The 13,401-nt window shown below is 43.4% G+C and overlaps 1 protein-coding gene across 2 annotated transcripts in view; it reads right to left on the bottom strand.

The window, feature by feature from the left end:
• Positions 1-13,401, bottom strand: part of CFAP95 (cilia and flagella associated protein 95) — a 156,546-nt gene that overhangs the window by 102,735 nt on the left and 40,410 nt on the right. For both annotated transcript variants that reach the window (XM_073543720.1, XM_073543721.1), the window contains exon 3: positions 6,755-6,876. In XM_073543720.1, coding sequence (XP_073399821.1) covers positions 6,755-6,876 — 122 coding nt within the window. The remainder of the gene's footprint in view (positions 1-6,754; positions 6,877-13,401) is intronic.

Here is a 13,401-nt window from a genome sequence, read left to right as displayed (position 1 = left end):
GGTGTGACTGAAGATGTTAATTTCATCCAAGTAAGAAACAGCAAAACCATCTATTCAGTCAAGCAGCTGATTGACCAATTGCTGGAAGGTGACAGGATCCTTTCTCATGCCAGAGGGCGTGACAAGGGATTCGTAAAGTCCAAATGGGTTGATGAAGGCAGATTTTTTCTGTGCCTCTATGGACATGGGAATCTGCCAGTACCCCCAACTCAATTCAGTGATGGTCAAATAACGGGCAGCGGTTAAGCGATCCAGCAGCTAATAGATGTGTGGCATTGGGCACAAATTGGGGGCTGTGATGACATTTAGTCTCCAGTAGTTCATGCAGAACTGGGTTGTGCACTTTTGGACTTCTGGATCAACCAGGGAATAGACAAAATGCTATCTCCCTTTTGATGTCTTTTCTTCACCTCTAGGGAGACAAGGTATGCAGACTGCCGGACTGGGAAGTGATTCCCCGTGTCTACCTGGAGAATGGCTGTGTCTTCCCTGGTACACCGGTGAAGGTCGCCAGTTAGGGCTGGAGAACCTCCTGCAGCTGGGACCTCTGGTCCTCTGGTCCATGGATAGCTGCGAGTTGAATTCTGCATCCTCAATAGACCATCCATCCTGGGCTGCTGCTAGCAAATTCACCAGGACTTCACTGTCTTCGTCTGGATGGCTACATACAGGCTGTCAACATGACATGGAAAAACTTCTGCCTCTTCCTGGAGTGGTCAATGGTCTAGAGCCCACACCTTCTGATCCATTTTGTACACCTGTTACAAGGTGTTTCCGTCATACCACAGGTTCTGGCTGGCCTGGGCCTGCACCATATTCTCATGCAAAAGCTGCGTCAACCGCATTTTGTCACAGAGCTGCAAGACATGCTTGATGAAGGACATTTTGGGGGTGATCAGTTCCCCTTCCCAGGATACCCTTACCAAACCAAGGGGTCCCTGGACTCGTCTGACGTACCAAAACTCTCGGTAAGCAAAGAACATGTCTGGTAGGTACTGTTCCCAGTGGCACCCACCATCATCTTAAGCATCTGCTTAAGGGTATAATTGAATTGTTCACACAAACCACTAGTCTGAATGATACAAACTTGATATCAGGACCTGCAACTGCATTTTCTTATAGAGGGCCTGCGTTTAAAAGAGACATGAACTGAGTTCCCCTGATCTGCAAGCATCTCTATGGGAAATCCTGCTTAAGAAAATATGGCCAAAAGGACATCTGACACGTTATCGACCATAATTGAGGACAGATCCACTGCCTCTGGGTACTGCCTAGCATAGTCTACCACAGTAAATATAAAACATTTTCCAGAACTGCTGAGGATGGCCAGCGGCCCAACGATGTCACAGAATCATAGAATGTTAGAGTTGGAAGGGACCTCTAGGGTCATCGTGTCCAACCCCCTGCTCAATGTAGGATTTACTAAACCATCTCAGACAGATGTCTGTCCAGCCTCTGTTCGAAGACTTTCATTGAAGGAGAACTCACCACCTCACGTGACGACCTGTTCCACCCATTGATAACCCTCACCTTGTCAAAGGTTTTTATAAAATCTGGGAAGATACCAAGTAACTTTACTGAAGTCCTCTGAACAGGTGAGAAGACGTGCAGACAAGAGACTTCTGGATCTGCCTGTGGTTTGTCCTGGGGACAAGGTTTGGCTGTCATCTAAGCATGTCTGTCTCAAGGTACCCTCGTATAAACTAGGCCCTCGCTTCATCGGTCCATTTAAGGTTCTGAAACAGATTAATCCGATAGCCTACAAGCTCAAACGCCCAGCCTCTTTATGAATCCCCAATTGTTTTCATGTGTCCCTCCTCAAGCCTGTTATCCTCAGTCCTTTTTTCAATGATCATGGTACCATTCCTGCTTCAGTCAGCACTTAAGATGTTTTTGAGGTAGAGAACATTCTGGCCACCAAGAGGGTAAGAGAAAAAACTTTTTTCTTGTGGATTGGAAGGGGTTTAGTTTGGTCCTGAGGAGAGGTCCTGGGAGCCCCCTCCTTCTGGAGAGATTTCCTGCAGGCTTGAAAACAAGGGGGGCATAAAGGGGAGGTTGTATTGTAGTGAAGGTATCCCTGCACGCCTCCCCTCTCCCCTGGCAGAGACGCTGACTCACTCACCGCCGCGGTCCCCGTCCCGCTATTTCTCCTCCTTCCTTGCTGCTGCAGCCTGGGGTGTGTGCATGGGGCGCAGATCCCCGGGCTTATGGCACACACACCGCGCACTCGCTCTTTCTTAAAGGGGCCGCTCGCACCATACTAAAGAGGTCCCAGCCAATGGTTGGGAGACAGTTATCATTTAAGGCACATTCACAGAGGTGCCTGTGCAACATTGTTCATCTGTTCCTAAATACCTTGCTAGTTCTCAGGACTGTCTGCTAGTTCCCACTAGCTTTTGTCTGTACCTAACCTTCTTGCCAGTATTTACCTTGTCAGTCTATATTACAGTCGGACCCCCCTGCACTTGCTGTGCCAACCTGTGTATCAGCCAGACCCGCCTGCACTTGCGGTTCCAGTGTGTATATCAGCCAGACCCACCTGCACTTGCGGTGCCAGTCTGTATATCAGCCAGACCCGCCTGCACTTGCTGTGCCAACCTGTGTATCAGCCAGACCCGCCTGCACTTGCTGTGCCAACCTGCGTATCAGCCAGACCAGCCTGCACTTGCAGTGCCAACCTGTGTATCAGCCAGACCCGCCTGCACTTGCGGTGCCAGTGTGTATATCAGCCAGACCGGCCTGCACTTGCGTGCCAACCAGTGTATCAGCCAGACCCGCCTGTACAGGGTGGGCCATTTATATGGATACAGCTAAATAAAATGGGAAGTTGGTGATATCAACTTTCTTTTTGTGGCACATTAGTATATGGGAGGGGGGAAACTTTTCAAGATGGGTAGTGACCATGGCGAACATCTTGAAGTTGGCCATTTTGGATCCAACTTTATTTTTTTCAATGGGAAGAGGGTCATGTGACACAACAAACTTATTGAGAATTTAACAAGAAAAACAATGATGTGCTTGGTTTTAATGTAACTTTGTTCTTTCATGAGTTATTTACAAGTTTATGACCACTTATAAAATGTGTTCAAAGTGCTGCCCATTGTGTTGGATTGTCAATGCAACCCTCTTCTCCCACTCTTGACACACTTATAGCAACACTGCAGAAGAAATGCTAGCACAGGCTTCCAGTATCCGTTGTTTCAAATGCTGCACATCTCGTATCTTCACAGCATAGACAATTGCCTTCAGATGACCGCAAAGATAAAAGTCTAAGGGGGTCAGATTGGGAGACCTTGGTGGCTATTCAACTGACCCACGACGACCAATCCACTTTCCAGAAAACTGTTCATGTAGGAATTCTCGGACCTGACAGCCATAATTGATGGTATGGCATGGTATTTGGGGTACAAAGATAGTGAGGCCATTCTTCATCAATGGAAACATGAATGCCACTGGATATCTGAAATTGCTACATGATGATGTGTTGCCCTCTTTATGCACTGAAGGTGGCACATTCCCTGAGTTTTTCCAGCAAGATGGTGCACCACCACATTATGGGTGTCATGTCCAAGCATTCCTACAAGGAATCTGACCCCCTTAGGCTAGCATTTCTTCTGCGGTGTTGCTTTCAGTGTTTCAAGAGTGGGAGAAGAGGTGTGCATTGACAAGCCAAAACAATGGGCAGCACTTTGAACACATTTTATAAGTGGTTATAAACTTGTAAATAACTCATGAAAGAATAAAGTTATGTTAAAACCAAGCACACCATTGTTTTTCTTGTGAAATTCTCCATAAGTTTGATGTGTCACATGACCCTTTTCCAAATGGAAAAAATAAAGTTGGATTGAAAATGGCTGACTTCAAAATGGCCGCCATGGTCACCACCTATCTTGAAAAGTTTCCCCCCTCCCATATACTAATGTGCCACAAACGGGAAGTTGCTATCACCAGCCATTCCCATTTTATTTAGGTGTATCCATATAAATGGCCCACCCTATACTTGCGGTGCCAACCTGTGTATCACCCAGACCTGCCTGCACCAGCAGTGCCAGTCTGTATATCAGCCGGACACGCCAACATTTGCCGGCATCAGCTGTTCTTTCCCTCCAAGTTCTTCCACCCAGTTGTTCAAGCTGTGGTCAGCTGCCGTGAGCCCGTGCTCTGTCCTGGAGTAGAACCTGGTGTTCATCAGGAAACAAGCCTAAATTCACCATCAGGGGCTCTAGTGAAAAGTCAGGTGCTCACCTGGTCATGGCCCCTCCAGGCTCTCCTCGGACCAAGTAGTTCCACCACTCCCGTTACAGTTACCCAACTCATATTATAAGGGGTTTTACCCACTGTTATACGGTACATCACTTCTCTCAACTAATATTTATCCCACATGAACAATGACAGTTCAGCAATTGATATGAAGTGTAAAATGAATGCATCTACCCTTGGAGTTCTTAATTTTCTTTCATGTAAATTTAAATCAACACATGGGTAAAGCAGAAAGCAGCAAAAAAAAAAAAAAAAAAAACACAACAAACCAAACAATGAAATTCCAGCATGAGAAGGAGGAGGTGTTCATCTGATGGAACCTGACAACTAAGCAGAGTTTTGGCTGAGATGCGGAGCAGTTAATTCATAAAAGTCAAAATTAATGTCTTCTGACCAGACTTTATGTAGCGTGCTACAATATAAAGGAGGACATGGTGCATGAATATAGTGTGTAACCTGGGATCAACTTATTTTATTACTTAATGATGATGTCAAATACTTCCCACTGCAAACACAATCTATACAAAATAGAAATGAACCACAACCAGAAACAGTTTATGTTTGATTAGTCTCAGGAAATTCACCACACTGTCTTATTTCAAGGGCATAAGGACAAACAGAGAGAAAGCAGCCCCTAGTCTAGCTGATGGATTACACGCTTACCCCTTATTTAAATGCAGGACATATGAGCACAGAGCTGAATTCATAGTGATTCGCTGTTCCCCAGGGAGGTCTCAATATAATGGCGCATTGAGACAAGCTAATAATCAGGCCTCCAGAGTTGTTAGAAACACTTGTTCCAGACTATCAGCCCATCCAAACAGGCCAGCAATCAACCGACAAAAAAGTAAAGTGTTGCCAATAACATGGCATTCTATGAGCGCAGAATTTTCATCAGTCGATCTGATCTGGCCAGTAATCGATAGCCGATCGTCTTGTATAAAGCCAATTGTTAGATATTTAAAAGCCTCGATTTGCCTGTCTATAGGGGCCATTAGCCTTTCACATCTGTGTTGTAGTTTGTTATGAACAGAAACCAATATGCGGTGGTCATCCTCATCCGACAGACCCTACTATCTTATAATATAACCCATTGAGCTGTACAATTGTTTTCTTCCAAATATGAAGGAATCTACAACAGGGGCTTTAATGTAGATGAAGTCTTAGAAGAAGATGAAGAAATAGACGTAAACCCCTTCCAAAGCATGAGACATTATATAATCACAAATACCTGCCTATAAAGGGGTTGTCCATTACATTTATGTTCCTCTATTAAACTACAGACTGTATTCCTAAGGTGCCCAATACTACCCTATGATGAAAGCTTTTCACTTCTGTTAGGTTAATATTCTTTCCAAGGTGGAGGAGTCGTAAGGAAAAAGCTTCAGACGGGAGACAAGAAAATATGAAAGAGGGTGTATTTTTTTCAACCGAATTTATTTTAACAATCTACACTCACTGGCCACTTTATTAGGTACACCATGCTAGTAACGGGTTGGACCCCCTTTTGCCTTCAGAACTGCCTCAATTCTTCGTGGCAGAGATTCAACAAGGTGCTGGAAGCATTCCTCAGAGATTTTGGACCATATTGACATGATGGCATCACACAGTTGGCGCAGATTTGTCGGCTGCACATCCCTGATGCGAATCTCCCGTTCCACCACATCCCAAAGATGCTCTATTGGATTGAGATCTGGTGACTGAGGAGGCCATTTGAGTACAGTGAACTCATTGTCATGTTCAAGAAACCAATCTGAGATGAATCGAGCTTTATGACATGGCGCATTATCCTGCTGAAAGTAGCCATCAGATGCCTGTTCTTAGCTGAGAGGAGTGGTACCCAGTGTGGTCTTCTGCTGCTGTAGCCCATCTGCCTCAAAGTTCGACGCACTGTGCGTTCAGAGATGCTCTTCTGCCTACCTTGGTTGTAACGGGTGGCAATTTGAGTCACTGTTGCCTTTCTATCAGCTCGAACCAGTATGCCCATTCTCCTCTGACCTCTGGCATCAACAAGGCATTTCCGGCCACAGAACTGCCGCTCACTGGATTTTTTTTCTTTTTCGGACCATTCTCTGTAAACCCTAGAGATGGTTGTGCGTGAAAATCCCAGTAGATCAGCAGTTTCTGAAATACTCAGACCAGCCCTTCTGGCACCAACAATCATGCCACGTTCAAAGGCACTCACATCACCTTTCTTCCCCATACTGATGCTCGATTTGAACTGCAGGAGATTGTCTTGACCATGTCTACATGCCTAAATGCACTGAGTTGCCGCCATGTGATTGGCTGATTAGAAATTAAGTCTTAACACACAGTTGGACAGGTGTACCTAATAAAGTGGCCAGTGAGTGTATATTAGGAGTCAAAAAATTGAATGCAGTGTACAACCTCTAGGCATTAATTACTCTGCGTAATAAATTGCAGATAGGCTAACAAACTCTAAAACCTTTTGGTTGAACATCTCAATTTACCTGTAAACTGTGGAGAAAGTTACCTTTTAAGATTGAGAGTATCAAAGTTGTCCTCATTGACCATTTGTTTGCTGACATCTCGGACTTCATAGTCGCCTTTAAGATGAACTTGAGACAGCTGATGTGCAGTTGTGGTATTCCAGTCCTGAATAAATTGGTCACATTATTTATATTTTAATAAACTTGTTTTTTCAACTTGTATTTTGTCTACGTTCAAATTCGCCATAGAGTCATTTGTAAAATCCAACATTTTTAAAAGATTTATCCAACTTAATTTAGGTCCGAAAGTCATCGCTTGAGACCAATAGGTTTTTAGTGCTGATAATGACAAGAAGGCAGTGCCGCTGACACTTTAGAGGGGGTTCTCCAAAAATGTAGTTGAATACCCACAATCACATAATTCAAATGGCAGCCCATCCTGGTGACATCAGAAAACCAGTATAGTAAGCACACATACCTCAGTGAGCCAAGGAGAAGGGCTGCAACAAGAATTACAGTATATAAATCTTTCATGCTCAGTCGTGTGAGATTTTTTTTTCTCCCATCCGAGCTTCTCTCTTTAACTCACGGAGATGTGCGCCTACAATAATGATCTTCTGACTGCAGAAGGATAAGTGATTGGAAAGGGCTGCCATTTGAAACTCATGCCAGAAGCCATTTGATTACATTCTTGCAAAACCCCTTTAATAAAGAATTTTATTGTTTAAACAAGCCAAAGCTATTAGTAGGAACACTTGTTACTTGTTACCGATTATTCACCCATGTAATCAAGCCAGCAGTCATCCAACTAATGAGCAAAATGTCCATTTATCAGGCGCAATAATTTTTATACGTGCATAAAATTCATTGTTATCGGCAGCACATTGCGCACTGTAAACAGGTGAAGGGCTGTACACAATCATGTTAGTAATCATCCTGTGCCCATCACTGTTCCATCGGCCTGCTTACACATTGCAGTAAACAACCACCAATCAGCTTTCATATATAGCTCCCTGATGAAGTTGTGGGTGAAACACGCGTAGGGGTCATTGTACCAGGTTACACACATCTTCCCTGTTGGACACATCACTAGATGTAAGTACAAGTCTTCCTCCATAGGCAGAAATACTGTAGGTCCTCTTTGGACACTCTTACCATGTAGCTAATAGACTAGGAGACACTTATTTACTTATACCTACCGTATTTACTGCCATTCAATTTCCCTGCATACCATGTGTGTACTGGTCCATCCTTTTAGGAATACTCTGTTTTTTCACTTTATTATTTTTATCTTTGTATTAATAAAGATGTATATTTTATAAGCTTTCATTGCATTAATTTTTCATTCGTTGGTATTAAATGGAAAATAAACCTACAAACTACACTTTCCATGATTCTTCTTTTCCTCTCAGTTGCAGTGTACAGACCGTCCCTCACCTGACTGATCTCTGCACCTATACACTTTATATTATCTTCATTTTTTTGTAGAATGGTCACTGATGCATAGGAAATGTTACATTACGTTTCTTTCATGGGACTGGGTGCACCATGGAAATGTCATGTGAAGAATATTTTTTATTATTGATTCTGGGAGTTTTGAAATTATCAAAATATCATGATGTGTAATCACCATCACATAACTGCAATACATAGCAGCAAAATAGTACCTCTTTGAGACTTAATAGTCTTAACACAATATTAAGAGAAGACAAAAACTTTTCAATAAAATCCATTAATAAAGTCCTTTATATTATTATTTATTTATTATGCTTTGCTTATAGAGCACTCTCTTATTCCACAGCACTTATTCAGTATGTCTTTGGAAGGTTAGAGGAAACCGAAGAACCCAGAGGAAACCCACACAAACATGGGGAGAACAAACTCCTTGCAGATGTTCTCCTTTGTGGGATTTGAACCCAGGACCGCAGCGCTGCAAGGCTGCAGTGCTAACCACTGAGACACAGTGCTGCCAATTATATGGCATGAAATGTCCATACAACATTAGAGAACGGATATGGAAATAGAGATTAATTACTTAACGTATTAATTCAGAATGCATCAACATAAGGATAGGGAACCAACCCAGTAAATTAGTCCAAATTCATTTATGGGTTTAATGCATCTCTCAAACTCAGCTGCACTGAATAATTAGAGAGGGCAATGCCTATCTAAGACGCCGTGGCAAATGGGACCTATTGTACGCAGTCTGCGGCCTTCAATGAGTCATATAGGAGGTGTCAGAACTATAGTATAATGGAGCACTGTCAGTGAAGCACTCCTTTCTTAAAAGGTCTTCCATAGACTTTGTGCAAGTCACTTCACCTAGTAGGTCCAAGGGGAATCCCGGCATTCACCTTTAAACCATCATACAGAGATCTGGACTTACACACCTTCCTGGCTGCTGGCCAGTGGAGTGGGCTGGCAGAAAACAGTCAAAATATTAAGTCAGATCCAGGCGATCAAAATAAAGAGGAAGTCTTGTCGTTATAACACAAATTGAGGTCAAAGATGGGAATAAACAGGCTAGCAGAGAAGCAGGAGTGACCAGTGAAAATATGACTTACAACTTGTAACCAGAGACTGAATGTCAAGGGTTTAAACAGGGAGGAGCCCCGCCCATAGCTCCCAATAAAATTTACAATGGTAATCAGCCCTCTGTTGCAGAACACAGGAATTGGAGGAAGGAAAACAAGTCACTGCTATTTGAAAGTTAAACTGAAACACGCTACTGTCACCCAGGGGCATCTTCAGTATCAGGGAGATGCTGCCTAGTGACAAGGGTAAAGTTAGTAGGAGATGTTCACACATAGATGCTACATATAGCATGGCTATTATGGAGGTTTGAGAATACTCTATTGCCTCAGAATCAATGCAATTTACAAGGATTTCTTGAATGGGAACTGGAATTTCTACCTGAATATTCTAAAGGAAACCCACCAGTATGAGGAGACTTAAATGCCTTGCATGCTCCTCTGGGAAATTAAATCTTCTAATTGTCTATTCAGAGAAGAAGAGGACTTAAACTCTAGTGCCACCTATTGGAAGCAGCCATCCTACAAGTCAATATCGACCCCTTAGCGATCCTTGCAATATGACTTAGGACAAAAGCCAAACCAGAATCCCAATTTGCAGGCACTAGAGTTCAAGTCCTCTTTCTCTAGGAGCATGTAAGGCGTTTAAGTCTCTTCATACTGGCATGCCAGACCGGGCTTGCGACTCTCCACGGGAGAAACCTTACCCCTTAGATCCCAGTCTTAGCCTTTCAGCTAGCCAAATCAGATCTCATACTCTGACGAGAGGCAATACCCTGAAACACCGTGTCTGCAAATTGACATTCTGGTTTGGTTTTCAATTCATCCTAAGTCATATTATAAGATTCGTTAAAGGGTTGATATTGATTTGTAGGATTTTTACTTCCAATAGATGTCACTAGATTTCAAGCTTTCTTCCTCTCTGAAGAGACAATTTGCATATTTAATACAGAGGAGCGCTTCTCAAACTGTGAGGTGAGGGGCTCAGCTCTGGAGGAGTTTTCGCAGAAGTTTTTTATATCTGGCTTACCAGCATAATTCACTTCTTTTGTGCCCCTTAACACCTTCATGATGGACAATTTTTTTTGTTTTTTTCCCGCTCCAAGAGCTGTAACTTTCCTATACCCCCAACAGCATAATTGGTTGAGGGCTTGCTTTTGCCAGGACAAATTGCACTTTGGAATGACACCATAAATAAGTAATTTAGTGAAAAGCTGAAAAATGTCAAATTGGTGTAAAAAAAAATTGCAAAAATGTTTAACTTTGTTTTACGTTTCATTTTCACAGTATTCATTGTGTAGTAAACATTAGTTGGAAATGTAATTCTTAATATCAGAAAGGTTTGGAATGCCAAACATATATTGAAAAAAAAGTACGACATTTTTCGATTTGTGTTGGCATTTTCTAAGATCTATGACTTTTCTTATTTTTCAGTTGGAGCTGGGTGAGGGTTTTTTCATGGAGAGCTGAATTTTTTTATTGGTAACATTTTGAGGTATATGCAATGTTTTGATCATCTATTGTTGCATTTTTTGAGGGAGATGTAGTGGCCAAAAAATGGAATTTCTAGGGTTTTGATTTTTTATTCTACATTTTTACAGAGTGTGTGCTCAGGTGTGCTATATGCCCGAGCTGCCTAACTACCCCGTAATGTTTAAGGGTATTCCCAGCCATCCAGGGGAAGTTCAGAGAAGAGCAAAGTACGGCAGAAACACCAGTAGAGAGGAAGAGGAGAAAGTGGATCAGTATTTAAGGGCACCGTAAAAGTGTACGGGCAGGTCACTCCAGTATGTGGTGGATAGTCTCGTGGGATGGATCTCTGCTGTCTGAGGCGAAGCGGATGGGAGAATACTCTACCGTGGTGATGTTCCACCTGGAGGATACTGAGGGGTCGTCTGAGACACCCCGTCCCGTGGAAACACTTAGTGACGCAAGGAACAGAGAAGGGAAAGATGAGCTATTGTGCCTTCTTTACTGTGATGGAAATGCTGGAAACTACGTGGATGTGCTGTGTCCTGAAGTTAATAAATTTATTCATTTGAGAGTTGCCCTGGACTGTGTTTCTATTCATTGAGATGCAGGATCCGTTTCAAGCCAGCGCAGAAAAGAAGACGCTGACAGCACTGTGAGTACTGATTGTGTCATGCAAGAGAAGGGGTACCGTTTTCCTGTAGAGGGAGGCCAGGGTACGCAATGCCTGAGATACTCTGCCACGACTACTGCCCTGGCCGACCTTTACATTGGCACCCTTGAAATTGTTCCAGAAACTGAGGAAGTGACACTAATGCGAAATGCGCTTTGGGGAATGTGGCCGTGGTCTTGGCAGGATCTACAAATATTATGGGTAATTACTCTTGTTACTGATTATACCCCTCTATATTACATGTATGCCATGCAGCACATATCCATTGACACTTCATGATAGACAATATATCACTGCTGCTCTATTAGGATTGTTTTCTTTTTTGCCAGATACAGAGCATTAACTGAATTTGAAAATATAATAATCTTTATTTATATAGCACCAACATATTCCGCAGCGCTTTACAGTTTCAAAACACAAGTCATAAGTAACAACATTAACAATACAATAATTAAAGCAAAATTAGACAAACTTGCTCATGAGAGGTTACAATCTACAATGAGGTGGCGGAGATACAAAGTACAGGTGTGTGTTTTGTGTATTTACAATGATGGTCCAGCCATCTTGAAGGAGTGGGGGATAGATGGTGATAGTGAATGGGCTACACATGCTCACTTTCACATAAAATGACTTTGAATAGGGAACATGATAGGCCTTTCTGAACAAATGTGTTTTTAGGGAGTGCCTCACACTATGCAAATTGTGGAAAGTCCTAATTTCTTGGGGTAGAGCATTCCAGAGGATTGGCGCAGCGCGAGAGAAGTCTTGGAGTCGGGAGTGGGAGGTACAGATTAGTGTAGAGGTTAGTCGAAAGTCGTTTGCAGAGCGCAGCGGTCGGTTAGGCCGATAGACAGAAATAATGGAGGAGATGTAGGGGGGTGCCGCACTGTGGAGAGCTTTGTGGGTGAGAACAAGTACTTTGAATTGGATTCTATAATGAATGGGCAGCCAAAGTAACGATTGTCGAAGAGCGGACGCGTCCGAGTACCGATTAGCCAGATGGATGACCCTGGCTGCTGCGTTAAGTGTGGACTGGAGAGGGGAAAGTCGAGTAACGGGAGACAAATTAATAGAGCATTGCAGTAGTCCAGGTGGGAGTGGATCAAGGCGACAGTAACAGCTTTTGTTGTTTCCATGGTGAGAAAAGGTCGGATTCTAGAGATGTTCTTTAGGTGTAAGCGGCATGAGATTGTATATGGGATGTGAAGGAGTGATTGATGTCAAACATAATACCCAGGTAGCGCGCCTGCTGCCGATGTGCTATTATGGTGCCACCCACTGAGAGGGAACTGTCAGGTTTAGGGAGGTTAGTAGATGGCGGGAGCAGAAGAAGTTCAGTTTTGGAGAGGTTGAGTTTCAGATAGAGGCCGGACATTATGTTGGAGACAGCGGACAGACAGTCACTGGCATTCTGTAGTTCAGTGGGGGTAAAGTCAGGGGATGAAGTGTATAGTTGTGTGTCATCAGCATAAAGATGGTACTGAAAGCCAAATCTGCTGATGGTCTGTCCAATTGGGGCAGTGTAGAGAGAGAAAAGAAGGGGGCCAAGGACTGAGCCCTGAGGTAGCCCAACAGAGAGAGGAAGTGGAGATGAAGTGGAGTCGGTGAAAACAGTGAAGGAGCGGTCAGAAAGATAAGAAGAGAACCAGGAGAGAGCAGTGTCCTTAATGTATGTGACTGGAGCCTAGAGAGTAGGAGATGGTGATCAACAGTGTCGAAAGCTGCAGAAAGGTCGAGAAGAATGAGCAGAGAGTGTTCCCCGTTACATTTTGCTGTCAGAAGGTCATTGGTAACTTTGATAAGTGCAGATTCAGTTGAGTGTAGGGGGCAGAAGCCGGATTGTGAAGGGTCTAGGAGTGAGTGAGTGAAGAGGTAACGGGTAAGGCGGGAGTGGACTAGGCGCTCCAAGAGATTAGAGATGAAGGGGAGATTTGAGACTGGTCTGTAGTTGCTTTTGCAGGATGGGTCGAGAGCGGGTTTCAGTTGATATAGATATCTGATGTGAATCTCTTTCAAT

The sequence above is a fragment of the Dendrobates tinctorius genome, unplaced genomic scaffold (assembly GCF_039654945.1).
Source record: "Dendrobates tinctorius isolate UK_male_01 unplaced genomic scaffold, ASM3965494v1 ptg000134l, whole genome shotgun sequence".
NCBI lineage: Eukaryota > Metazoa > Chordata > Amphibia > Anura > Dendrobatidae > Dendrobates > Dendrobates tinctorius.
The sequence above is the reverse complement of the archived record's forward strand: the minus strand, read 5'-3'. Positions and strand labels throughout refer to the sequence as shown.